The sequence below is a fragment of the Onychostruthus taczanowskii genome, unplaced genomic scaffold (genome assembly GCF_017590055.1).
Source record: "Onychostruthus taczanowskii isolate IOZ18803 unplaced genomic scaffold, ASM1759005v1 scaffold6, whole genome shotgun sequence".
NCBI classification, from domain to species: Eukaryota; Metazoa; Chordata; class Aves; order Passeriformes; family Passeridae; genus Onychostruthus; species Onychostruthus taczanowskii.
In genome coordinates, this window is record NW_024503679.1 from 8088905 (window position 1) to 8101513 (window position 12609).

Here is a 12609-nt window from a genome sequence, read left to right on the forward strand (position 1 = left end):
CAGAGCTATTATTATCCACTATAACTACTACCCACCATTCCATGAAAAAATGGCAAATTCTACATTCAGACTTGATCTGTTCATCAGACTAATATCTTAGTGTTCATCAGCACTAGTATCTTAACTTTGGTTAACTGTGACTCCATGAAGTTTGTCTTACCAACACAGACACGTCCATCCAGTCCTACTGCAAGGCCAGGGAAGCATTCACATCTGAAAGAGCCATCAGTGTTCACACAGCGCCCGTTCATGCATATTCCATCTGTCTCACACTCATTGATGTCTGTTGGAGAACAGAATGAGCTTTATTAGAAGTTAAACTACATAGTGTTTGATGCCTGGCTGAAACTTGCATTTGTGCAGCTTATTTTCAATATATCCTATAGAAAAATATCAAGGGTAAATGGAAAGTAGTTCAAGTGAAGATTTTGTTAGGAATAATGAATTCGGTATTTGAAACAGAATAGGAAAATGCCAAATTCAGGAGAAATAAACAGAACAAAATTATTTTTCTCTCCCTGGAGAATAAAAGGGACTACATTTTCCTGACTTGTTCCCAAGAGGTACATGTTCCGATTTAAGAGTCATTCAGGCAAAATCATAATTGGAGGAAGGAGGAAACTGTGGCTGCTAAGACAAAGGACTTGTGTAGTATATAACAGGACATTCCCTTTCTGTATTAACAGTTCATGCCGTAAAAAATCAGTCCAAATAGCAAATTGAATCTTTCACCCCTCCAACAAGGTGCCTTCACGGGGCCACCAAAGAATTTCCTTTCCTCCTGCAGCACATCTGAATCTCCCCAGTCAGGCCCTGCCTGCAGTCCCTGTCTCTCTGGTGATCTGCATGACAATTGGATTTTCCTATCGGATGCTCATTACAGCACATTTTATAAACTTTCAACAAACAGAGTGCTCTCCAGCCTTGAAAGGAATTCATTAATGATTTGAGCCCTGAGCAATTGCCTGGCACAAGCCACCCTCTTTGCCCAACAATGGCACATTGGACAATAAGGCCCATAGCAATGAAATATAGGAATGAAAACTTATAATATTAAACTATCACACAGAGATGTTAAATTAGTAAAAAACCTATATAGGCTGTGTATCCTGATAATAGTAAGATCATTCTCTAGATGCAGAGAGCATACTATCATTTTAGAAATTATAAAGAAAATTAGTGTTATAAATATTGTTTGGAAATATGCATAACCTTTATAAAATAATCACTTCATAACAATTCTCCATACTATATACAAGAGACAGTGTGTGTGACAATTTCCTTTTTTCTGACCTTAAAAGGGCAAATTGAGAGTGAAACACCTCTGTGTTTTACTTAGTTTGTGTTGTTTGGCATAAAAAACGGCTTGTATGATCCAAGATTCCTTCTTCAAACTGCATTTTAAAATAAAAGCTATATTTAAGTACATGGGCTCAAATCATTTTTACTTCATCCTACAATCTTTTGTTCTGTTTCAGACAAATCTTAGATGTTTTTCCCTCTTTAAATTTAGTCCTTACTCAGTGCAGGTAAAAATGGAGTTGGGATTCAAAATGAGCCATGCTCTTTAATGGCGTAGACAGCTATTTTGGTGAACAACACTGAACTCCTATAACAGATTCTCCTACAAGCAAAAAGAAAGAAAAAAAGCTTTCCATTTTTAAGGTTATTTCTAGAAACAGAAAGGCAAAATTACTTCTTTCCCATTTCCTGTAGTTCATTTTTAAAAAAAGATTTTGTAACCTGGTAAAGGGAGAAATGTGTCATCTATTTTCTTTTGTACTGATTTACGAATGTGTTGGAAATACCACTATAGAATTTTTTAAAGGTAAAGTGGGTCACTGAAAATGGTGCAAGTCAGCTGAAAACCTGGTTCCTGTAAAGATGGGTAAAAAGCTTCTGCTTTTAACAGGCCTGAAATTCCACAGAGTAAATCAACTTCACCCACAGAAATAAAGTCCGAAATTCTAATCTTGAGAATGCTCCACTCTCTTCTGTGGTAAAAGTCACCATCTGGACAACTTAAAACATATTCGACCTGGCTCTGGAAAACCAACTAATGGATTAATTCTCCATGTTCAATGAGTTTTGCCTTTTCTGCTTAGCTTGCTTAGTAGTGCTAGGCGGGTACACAAAGTTCTCTAATTTTAAGCAGGAAAAATTTGCTCAGACTACTAAACTACCATTTTCAATTGCCTTGCAATAACTTTTAATTTGGGGAATTCCTGTTGATTTAAAGATGAAACAATGTATGGAACAGAAATAATGCTTCAAACTTCTGCATGCCTGATACATGTTTCTGAAAAATCAAGCAAATCATCGTTGAAAGAAGTTAATGGTGAATAAATTTAGCATGTCTTGTATTTCAGGGAATATACAAGACTGTGGTGTAACATTATTTTTTGGCATGTTATTTCAGAAAGTCTAAGTGGAATTTTTTACCAGACAGCCAAGCATATGCCCTGTACTTATACTTAAATTCCAGTTTTATGGAACTAAGTGTTAATTACACTATCCCCATCTTTGGTTTAGAAGACCTTCCTAACAGCTGAAAACTCAGCTTGGAAAACATCAAACGAGACAGTTATAGAAGCAATGAGTTGCACCCTTCCATTCCTTTCTTGATCCCCTAGTTCTGCAAAAACACACATGCAATTCCCTATCAAAACTGCTCAGGCAGGAAACAAATTTGCTGCAGAAATGTCCATTTGTGCAAACACTCCCTGCACATCCAAGCACAACCTTTGAGTTTTGTAGCAATGGGGAACAAAGATACACGGACTTTCTCCTTCTTGCTTGCTCCAAAGAAGATCACTTATTGCAACAAACCAAGCCTTTTTATGCTCTACGCTTCACCCAGACAGGCACACGTGGCTGCCTGCCACTGTGGTGTGGCTGTTCACGTGTCCTTTTGTCCAGTCAGCCCTCTGATCCCGTGGTGCCCACACATCTCGCCAACCAACCGCTGCCTCACGCACAAGGCGACCACACGCCAGCCAGGCAAGCCCATCTCTGGTTATATGAGCTGTTCTTTACTTTGCTCTTAGCTGAACCTTTCCCAGAGCCCTTCTGTTGTTCACCAGAAGTGAACAGGATTTCTTATCTCCCACATCTTCCCCTTCTTTGTTCAATCAATAAAAACACATCAAAAACAACTATGCCACTGACAAAGAGACTCACAGCATAGGAAAACAAAAAGACAGTGTCCAATATCCCCAGGAAGAGAGTTGCTTTTTCTGCATTTGGAAATAAATGGCTACTGTTCCAAAGTTCACATGGCCTGGGCTCAGGGGCTGTGCTGGTCAGGCAGGAGGGAGTCCATTGGCTGGAAATGCTGACTTTAACATTACTGAACGTCTTTCTGGAAGCATGGAGCAGGGAATAACTGAAGAAAGTCAGCAGACACATAACAATATGATGGTGAGTGCAGTGAGACACAAGGCCTCTACTGGCAAGCAGCCCCTGCAAGCTTTCAGGCACAGCCATGTTCCTGGCAGCCCTACCCTGCTCCTGCTTTGGCCACAAGGGCTGGATGGTGATTAGGTCATTTTTCCTCTCACTGGGCTTTGTCTCGGATGTGCTCAATGTTTGTCCAGACAAGCAGGTGAGCACTCTGGACCTGCTGGTGATAGAACACATGCATACCCTCTCCCCTAGGTTAGTAAATCAGCTGGCCTTGCCACTGCACATGCCATACTCCCCTTTTTTATTTTTTGATAACATGCACTTCTCTGACTATGAACAGTAAAACAATACATCTAATAAAAGACTAAGCACACAAGAAGCAAAAATAAGCAAGGTAATACATCATCAGCTGCCTAAATACTTTACCATCATCCAGGGTCTGCAATCACTGGGGAGCCACATTTCACAGCAAGAACATGAAGGACCTTTTCCAGAAAAGGTTTCCAAGTTTATCTCGAAAAGGGGGTCCAGCATTTATAAGACCATATCAGCAAATCAAAGTGACTTGATAACATTTTTAGTGCAGAAACACCTGGGTCTGTTGGCATACTTCTTGACCAGCCAGGACCAGGGCCTGGCCAGAGCCTAGGTCTTAACAGGAAGGGTTTCCCTAAAATATCCTTCAAGCAAACCTCTATCTATATCAGATGGGAAAGTTTCTTAAAATTATACATTTCTTGCAGACAAGTAGCTAAATAATCAATGGTAATATGAACAACCTACAAACAACCAAAGGAATGCATATACGTAACATCTAACAATTATCTTACAGCTAAATCCCTTTATAAAACTCTATGTATCAACATTATGATCTAAACAACATATTCAGAATCACTAATCATACTAACTGCTTCTTGTGTAAAACTCCCCAAAGCTAACACTGCTGCACAAAGTCCACCCTGCTGAGTGGAATCACCTCCCTGAGTCATTGCATATATCCATTTATGATCTTCCTCCCACCTGCTTCCATCCATGATCCTCTTGCCACGCAATGACCACCCTCACTGTACAATCCGTCAAGAAAAAACATCACATGCACCAAAATAAGGCTAAAACACACAAAAGTTTGCTCTTGTTAAAGGCAAGCAAACAATACCTCTGCAACAACTTGTCCAAAGGTAAAAAGAAAAAAAATTTCTGTCACAAAATCTGCCAAACACTGCACTATAAACATCTGAATTCCGTCAAGAGACAGCAGCCTGGCACAGAGACAAAGACAAATTACAGCTCCTATCCATGATACCAAAAGAGACATTATCAAGTACAAGCTAAATTATTTCATCTGGATAACAAATGCACTGAACAAGCTCTCTGATCCTGTAGTGTCTATGCGTCTTGTCAACCAACCACTGCCTCATGCACGAGGCAACGACACACCAGCCATACAATTTGTTCTCTGGTAACATAAGCTGGTTTTTACCTCGCTATTAGCTGAACATTTCCCAGAGTGTTTTCTGTTGCTCACCAAAAGTGAACAGGATTTCTTACTTTGCACAGAGTTTTAGCTTGTTTAAGATTTTAAGGCATGCACTTGACAAGTTCAGGATATGCAGTGTCAACAATGAGTGTTTCAAAGACTTCTGTAGGACACAAGTTATTCACTTTGCACATTTGGCTTGTACAATGCCAATGACTTTGTGCCATGCACAATGACAAATAATTCCAGCTGATTTAAAAAGCATATCTGCTGACAACTCTGCCCCATACCTCTTGTTCCCAAGAATCACAAATAAGGCTACTCTTGAAGCTACCCAGAGACAGGACTCAAGTTTTGGGAACCCATAATTTATTGTGCTTACCTGTGCAATAGCGTCCATCAGATGCTAACTGGAACCCTGGTTTACAAATGCATTTAAAACTGCCATCTTCGTTGATGCACATCCCATTGAGGCAAATGTTCCTGATGCTGCACTCATCCATATCTGAAAATGTAGACAATAGATACAATGTTCATAATGTTTAAGCATAAGAATTGTTACTGGTTATATCCAAAAGATAAACTTTAATCTTTTTCTTAGTTGTCAGAGCTATCATGATAATCAGAAACATATGATGGGGCATACTGCACTGTCCTAGAGGATGTGTCAAAGCAATGACTCCATTTTTCATAATGAATCATTAACATAAAAAGGAATGAATCCAAAAAAACAAAGAGAACAAAAATTGGATGAGAAACTGGACAACTTAAGAACTTTCAGTTGGTAAAAGTCACCAAAAAGTGAGAAGGGATGTAATTAAAGAGGGTTTGACATCTTAATCTAAATAGAAGCTAGGTTAGAAGCAGTCTCCTATTTGGAATGTAAATACAATTTTGTTACTAAGAAGACCTGAAGGGAGAAGAGTGAACATTTGGGTTTAGAGTGAAAACTTTTATAACCTTCTCTGGACAAATCTAGGATTTATGGTATGGGAGAATTACCAGCACTGTGCTCAAGCATGAATTCTGTGGGCACCCTCAACTTTCATTTAAAGTAAAATCTGTCCCTTCCTGCATTCAGCATGACACACCATACAGAAGGGTACTAATTACAGCTTCATGAAAGCATTATTGATCCTCTGACCTAACGGGATATCATGGAGGATTCAAATAAAAAAAGGTGGAGGTCTCAGACACTATTATTCTGAACCCTGCACAGTTACTCACGAAATGGGAAAGGAAAAAAAAAAGGCAAGTACAGAGAATTCTGTTCTTGATTTGAGTAAGCTTTTATATCCTCTCAGTCCTTATTTTGTCCTGGCACAGATGAAATCAGTTTCGGATGTTACATCCAAAAAAAATCAGTAGTATTTACCAGTTTCATCTAAAGAAATACACACAGTTACATTAAGGTATGGCACAATGCCATGGTCTTTACTGATTAGTCTGTGTGCATACAACTCAATGCATTACAACTCCAGAGATGAAACTGTTTCATAAGTGGATGCAACAGACATTCTGGCAGCACATGCAATGGAATTAAAAATGTTTTACCAGACTGCCGATGTCCTGGTTTTTATTACTATTAGCACATGGTATTTGGTGGGAAAGGAAGAAATCAGAATAGAGAGTTTTTTCCTGAATAGTCTAATTTCCAAATATATTTAGTCAATGTACTTCCATAATAAGATATTTTTAAAGCAGCTTATAGTGCTAAACTGTATCTAAAAAAGAGTCAGGAAAAATAGAGTCTTAAAATGTCTGTCTCTACCAAGGATTAACAGAATCACTACTAGCACATAAAATCACTGGATCATAATGACATTACAATATATTCAGAATCGTGCTATTTTCCTTAATATTGCAGCTGTCTTGGACAGAAATTACACTTCTAGACATAGTGTGTTTTCTTTTTACTTACAGGCTAAGTCAGACAAAAATAATTTATGATTTTTAAAAAAAAATCGTGTATCTATCCCAACCAGGAATTTTGGCATTAAGTCTTTGAGCTGAATCACTGAGATAATATTCTGCCAAAAATGTTTCTAAGAACAGTGCTTGAAATTCTTTTAACGTATGAATAGATCATTGGGAACCCTCCCAAGGACCTTGGGAAGCATGATAAAGAACATTCTTCTTTTTTTCCCCTTTACTAAAGGTCTGGGAGGTAGGAACACATCAATTATGTTTACAAATTTTTGTTAAAACAATTTTTATAGGTCAGACCAGCCCGCATCTACATAAACCACATTGCTAGTCACCCAGTAAGATCCCATAAAGCACACTCTTAAGCACACAGTAAAATCAGGCAGCATGTGACCTGTGCTATGTTTTAAAATGTACCACTCCCATCAAAGAAACTGCATTTTGTGATAGTGGTATGTGCTATTTCTCCTGCTGGACAGACATCCCATTGAGGATTGCCAAGCCAAGGCTCCAGAGCTGGCTGCAGAAGACATTTTACTTGCCCTCCCAGATACAGCAAAACATATTTGGATATCTGACTCCTTGTTCCTTCCCTTCCCCCCACCAGGGGTCCTTTTCTTTTTCATGTGCTGTGAATAACCTCTTGCAACTGTAATTACTGATATGGAATAACTTCAGAAAAGTCTTACCTTCACAGTTTTTCCCATCAACTGCCACTTGAAAGCCAGCATTACACACACAGTGAAAACTGCCATCTGTATTTATGCATCGTCCATTATTACAGATACGACCATTCTGTAAGCATTCATCGATGTCTGAAAGCCAACCAGAAAGCAAAATAACATTTTGGGAGATTCTCTTTTATACTCAAGAGGAATTTTTCCCATTTGCCCTTCCCCCAGGTTTTTAAACCTCCATGGAAATTGTATTACCTGAAAAATGATTTATTTTGATTTCCATAACTGAATGTTATGGGGGTGGAAAATGTTTGTCAGCTTGAAATTTCAAGTTGCTGTGAAAGAATTTCAGTGAACACTACCCTGCAAGCTTTCTCAAACAAGAATCATAATTTTTGCTTTTTTTAAAATTTAATTTTTGCTCATCATTAAAATATTTTATTGAACTTTAATTTAACAGTACCTAACTACTTAAGGAAAGATGTGAGAAAGCTTGTCTTTTGCTGCTGCTTTGTAAGATAACAGGAAAGTTCAAGACTTTCCCACCTCAGAAGAATTTCTCCTGCTTACTTTGTATTTGAAACATCAGATCCTCTTTCCCCTCTCTCTGCAGGAGGTGCTTGGCAAGTGCTTTGGAGGACCTGAAGAGTGATATCACACAAGGCTGGCAGCTCTCCCTCTCCTCCAAAGGAGGGGAGAGGAGATGCTGAGACAGACTGTCTAGACATTTTTCAGATTGCTCAGTATTCTCCATCAAGGCCTGGACCATCTCCCAGAGATTCCTGCACACAGGGGACTCCACTCACAGTGATCAGAACCAGCCCATGCAGACCTGTCTATTATGCACCCATGCTTCCCAAATACCCTGGGGGTGCCCTTCCCGAGCCCTCTCTGTGGAAATCATTGCTGCACTTCAGGAAGAGGTGGAGCACAGGGTGTCCTCCCAAATGCCCCTGCTCTCTGAACACTTAGGCCAGGGGACCTGATGCCTCTTGAAACTGTGAATCTATACTTGCCTTCTTAGCAGCATGGTAGTTCTGTGAAGAGTCTAAGAAATCCCTGAAAATGACTGTTTTGCAAGCAAGCAAGCATGCCAGCAGAGGCACGAGCTGCTCAGTGACCATTCGCTGCAGCAGCAGCAGCTTGCAGCCCTCCACCAAAAGGGTACAGGCTTGATAAACCACATTTGATAAACAAGCATCATTAAGTAGCAATGCATAAAAGTGACTTTCCTCTCTGTTCAGTCCCTTTTCACCCCACTTTTCCGGCCCTTGATTGCATCCGTGTCTGGCTTCAGCTACTACACCAGCTTTCTTCCTTAGGACAGGCAGAAATGCTACAGCATCTCAAGGCCTTTTGATTTTTAGAGCTCATTTGGTTTTGTATTTTTATGCATCTGATGCCATTTAAATGTGTTGAAAATTAATAGTGAACCTCATTGCTCTTTACATACACACAGCTGATCAGAGTCCCACCACTAGTCCAACATATTTCTAATTTTCAAATGAAATAACATCACCATTTTTTTTCTCCTCAGAGAATACATCAAAGTACCCTCTCTCAATGAAACATCCAAAATTGCTGATCTGACCTCCTCATAAGATCTGACCTCCTCTCATCAGAAATGTTAAGCAGATTATAGTAAGCACTTAGCTGTTAAAGCACATATTGATAGCTAATCATAATAAAATTTCATCTTTTTTTGAGGTCCATTTTATATCCTCTCTTCTGCAATTGAGAAGCATTTTTTGTTCAGATCATTAATCACAATGTGACTTTATTCACTTATGTCTCCAGTTAAGATATTAATTCAGCCAAGCTCATATTAGAATTATAAGGGTTCCTAAGAACGGATAATCAGTAGCTTGCAATAACGACTGCAATGTTTAGTCACCAATCAGAGTCATCATGTAGAAAAAATCCTCCCCTGGAACCTCAGAGCAAGGAACAGATAAACAGCTGGTCATTACAGAGACTTCGTTTTCCAAGAGCTTGAGAGACTTCATAAGGAACACATTTCCAAAAGCACATCAGCACAGACACATTTGTGCATGCAAAAAAATAAAATCGCTACATCCAAAGTAGTCATGCAAAGTAATTCTACAACAAATGCTGATTTGGCAGCCACCAGTACACTATATGTGCACTTTGCCAAATGCACCCCACTAGCCTTTTTCTTTTCCCCACTAGTCCTAAAAATTCTTTTAGAAAATCAAGATTCTGCACATCGAAGCATTTTCTGCTCTGGCTGTCAAGCAGGCACAGCTCCCATAGACTGCAAAGGAACTGCTAAGTGACCACACTTAAATGCCATTAAGCTACTGGGCTTCTGACAACCATGTGTTTGTGTAATGAATCAGTCAAATTAAAAATGTGTGACAAAAATGACTCATGAGTAAATTCATCACAGCTGAGACTCCCCTTCAGCACTCCCTCACCACCAGTCAGCTGAACTATGAAGATGCTTCCGCAACACGGCTGCTTGGCAGCAATTAGGTCAAATACTCCCCAGCAACAGGCAGCAGTATGCTGGCTCTGCATATCTTCCTGGACCAGAGAGCAAGCTTCTGTACCACAAACATTCTGATTCACAAAAGGAAGGAGAGAAATGCACACTAACGCAGGTAACTTTCTTCTGGCTTTTTAGAAACTTTCTGCATCAGACTGAGTGCATGCTCTGCACCCTGCACCCAGTGCAGGAAGCAAAATATGAACACAAGCTGTGACTCTGAGCATTCAAACATCCTGTTTCATTTAGATGCTTCATTTCTTATGGAATATCAAAGCAATAACTTATTCTTCTGCCAGAAATCTCTCATCATGCCTTAATTATAAAGGACTGCATCCATCTACCTTTACAGTTGAATCCCTACCCCAATTTGGGAGTCACAAAACCCTGACAGAGGGTTGGCTGACCACTGAGGAGTTATGTGGTCCCACTCCCATAGGAAAACAGGATGAAGACCATCAGGACTAAAGTCAAGTCAGACCTTCAGAATAAGTATAATGAGGATTCTGAGGCTTCCCCATCAGGGCTCCAGGCACACTGCAGCTGCAAAGGGCATCCCAAGGGGAACGCAAAACTGCCACAACATGCCTTCCTCAACAGCTTTTTCCCTGGAACCAGCCCTAGCTCTGGGCTGCTTTTCCTGCAGCTTTCCCTACTTTCCTGTAGGCTTTCCCTACTTTTTTTTCCCAATACTTTTCCATATCTAAGTTTTCATTGCTCTAATTTATATTTAGTTGTTTCTCTGTCAGTAAGCAGAGACAACATACGGGCAGTGTAACCTTACATTTACTCACTGGAAGTTTTATTTTTCTCCCCAACTTCTTTAGTCTTTTATACATAAAGTGTTTCTCCAGTGAAGGGATGCTTAATTGTCCTTGAGATCTTCAAGCACATGTCTTAGTATTAAATCATGTCTTAGTATTAAAAAAAAAAGCCCAAAAAACCAAGAAAATATGTCTCTTCTATTTCAAAGCCATAAATATTGCCAAGATCCTTTTAGCACAAGACAAAATGCCTTTTCTCATAACCCAGTCAGTAAACAGCCAGCTCTAGCAGGTCAGTCTTTTTTACTGCCATAACTGAATTTTATTTTTTTTCAAACTTCCATATTTGACCCATCTGTTAAATTTTGCTTGCAAACTATTTTCCCTCCTGATAAGTAGACAATAGCAGATGTGGCTGCATGCCCATTACCTCGGCACTCTGTCCTGGTGGCCGTGCTCTGATACCCAACACGACACTGGCAGATGTAGGATCCTTGTGTGTTCACACAGTCTCCACCAATGCATGGATTCCTTTCACATTCATCAATATCTGTGGAACACAGACAATATAATTTTATTACCACACTGGCTGACAGTTATTTTTCCCTGCAGGCGTTTATAATTTTGTACTTGGAGAAATAGTGCCCTTCAATCCCTAAGGAAAGGGGACATCACTGAGATCCCAAAAAGATCCCATGTTTTAAGATAAACAGGATCTGGGAAAATGAATTTTCAGTAAAATATTGCATGTGTGAGAGACTGAGGCCTTAATCCCACATCTCCACATTCCCGGCTCCACTGAAGATTTTGCAGAACCAAAATCTTGCCTATAAGAACAGTTAATCCTTGCTTCTGTTGTTGAGCTCTTACTGAGTTCCAAGCCTAAAGGTCTCAAGAGCCTAACAAGATACTACTCATGAACTTAAAAAGGACTTGTAAATCCTACTAAGCCTAAGTTTATGATTTTTTAACAATAGGTCATTGCATACTCAAAAAGCTGGTAGCATTTTAAAGAGACCATTTTCAATAACTAATAAACACATTATAGTCATGGGTTAGTAAAATAAGAAATCCTTGCTTCTGTGTAATTTTGTTACAAGATTTGTTAAACACTGTTTTAAAGGCAAAATTGTTGTAAAAATAAGTTAGCCATTGAAATCAATCAGTTTATCAAAGTCTCTTTACTGGGTATTTTTTGGAGGCAGGGCTCTTCTATTTAAGTACTCAGTTATTACATTGTGTGCAGAAGAATGTTTTTTTCTCCAAAATGAAATTCCCTTCTGTGATTTACAGCAGAAAACCACATACCAAGGCATTCCTCTCTACCATGCAGTTGGAATCCTTTGTTGCACTCGCAGCGGTAGCTCCCAGGAGTGGGAATACAACGCCCATTTCGGCAGAGATGTCGGAATGTTTGGCAATAGTCAGTTAAGTTCACCGGCAAGATCGCTGAAATAACAACAGTTGGAAAAATATTTTAATAGTTCATCATAATAGCTTCTGATAATCTACAACTTGTGCATGATTTTCCATTAAAAATCAACATTTACCTTCCATTGTAATGTGAATTACCTAGTGAAACGGGAGAGCAAAAATGGCACTTTGACTCTTAGAGATTTGTTTGAAAACAGCTAGCAACCACAGAAATTTTCATTAAGACAAGTCTGGTTGTGTTTTCATCTTTTGTCCTATCAAGGAGGACTATGTCTGCTCATACCTAGAGGTAAAGTGGATGTGTGGCACTGCACGGACTCTCTAATAAAAGCCAGGAGTAGCAAAGAGCAGGCAGACTGGTTCATTATTTTCGCTTTCCCAGATAGCAGTGAGGAGGGCAGGGATAACCCTGGGAAT

The 12609-nt window shown here is 39.4% G+C and overlaps 1 protein-coding gene across 2 annotated transcripts in view; it reads right to left on the reverse strand.

Annotated features, from left to right (window-relative positions):
- Positions 1-12609, reverse strand: part of FBN1 (fibrillin 1) — a 145772-nt gene that overhangs the window by 65444 nt on the left and 67719 nt on the right. For both annotated transcript variants that reach the window (XM_041418594.1, XM_041418593.1), the window contains 5 exons: positions 12067-12207; positions 11189-11308; positions 7498-7623; positions 5265-5387; positions 161-283 (listed from right to left, as the gene is read on the reverse strand). In XM_041418594.1, coding sequence (XP_041274528.1) covers positions 161-283; positions 5265-5387; positions 7498-7623; positions 11189-11308; positions 12067-12207 — 633 coding nt within the window. The remainder of the gene's footprint in view (positions 1-160; positions 284-5264; positions 5388-7497; positions 7624-11188; positions 11309-12066; positions 12208-12609) is intronic.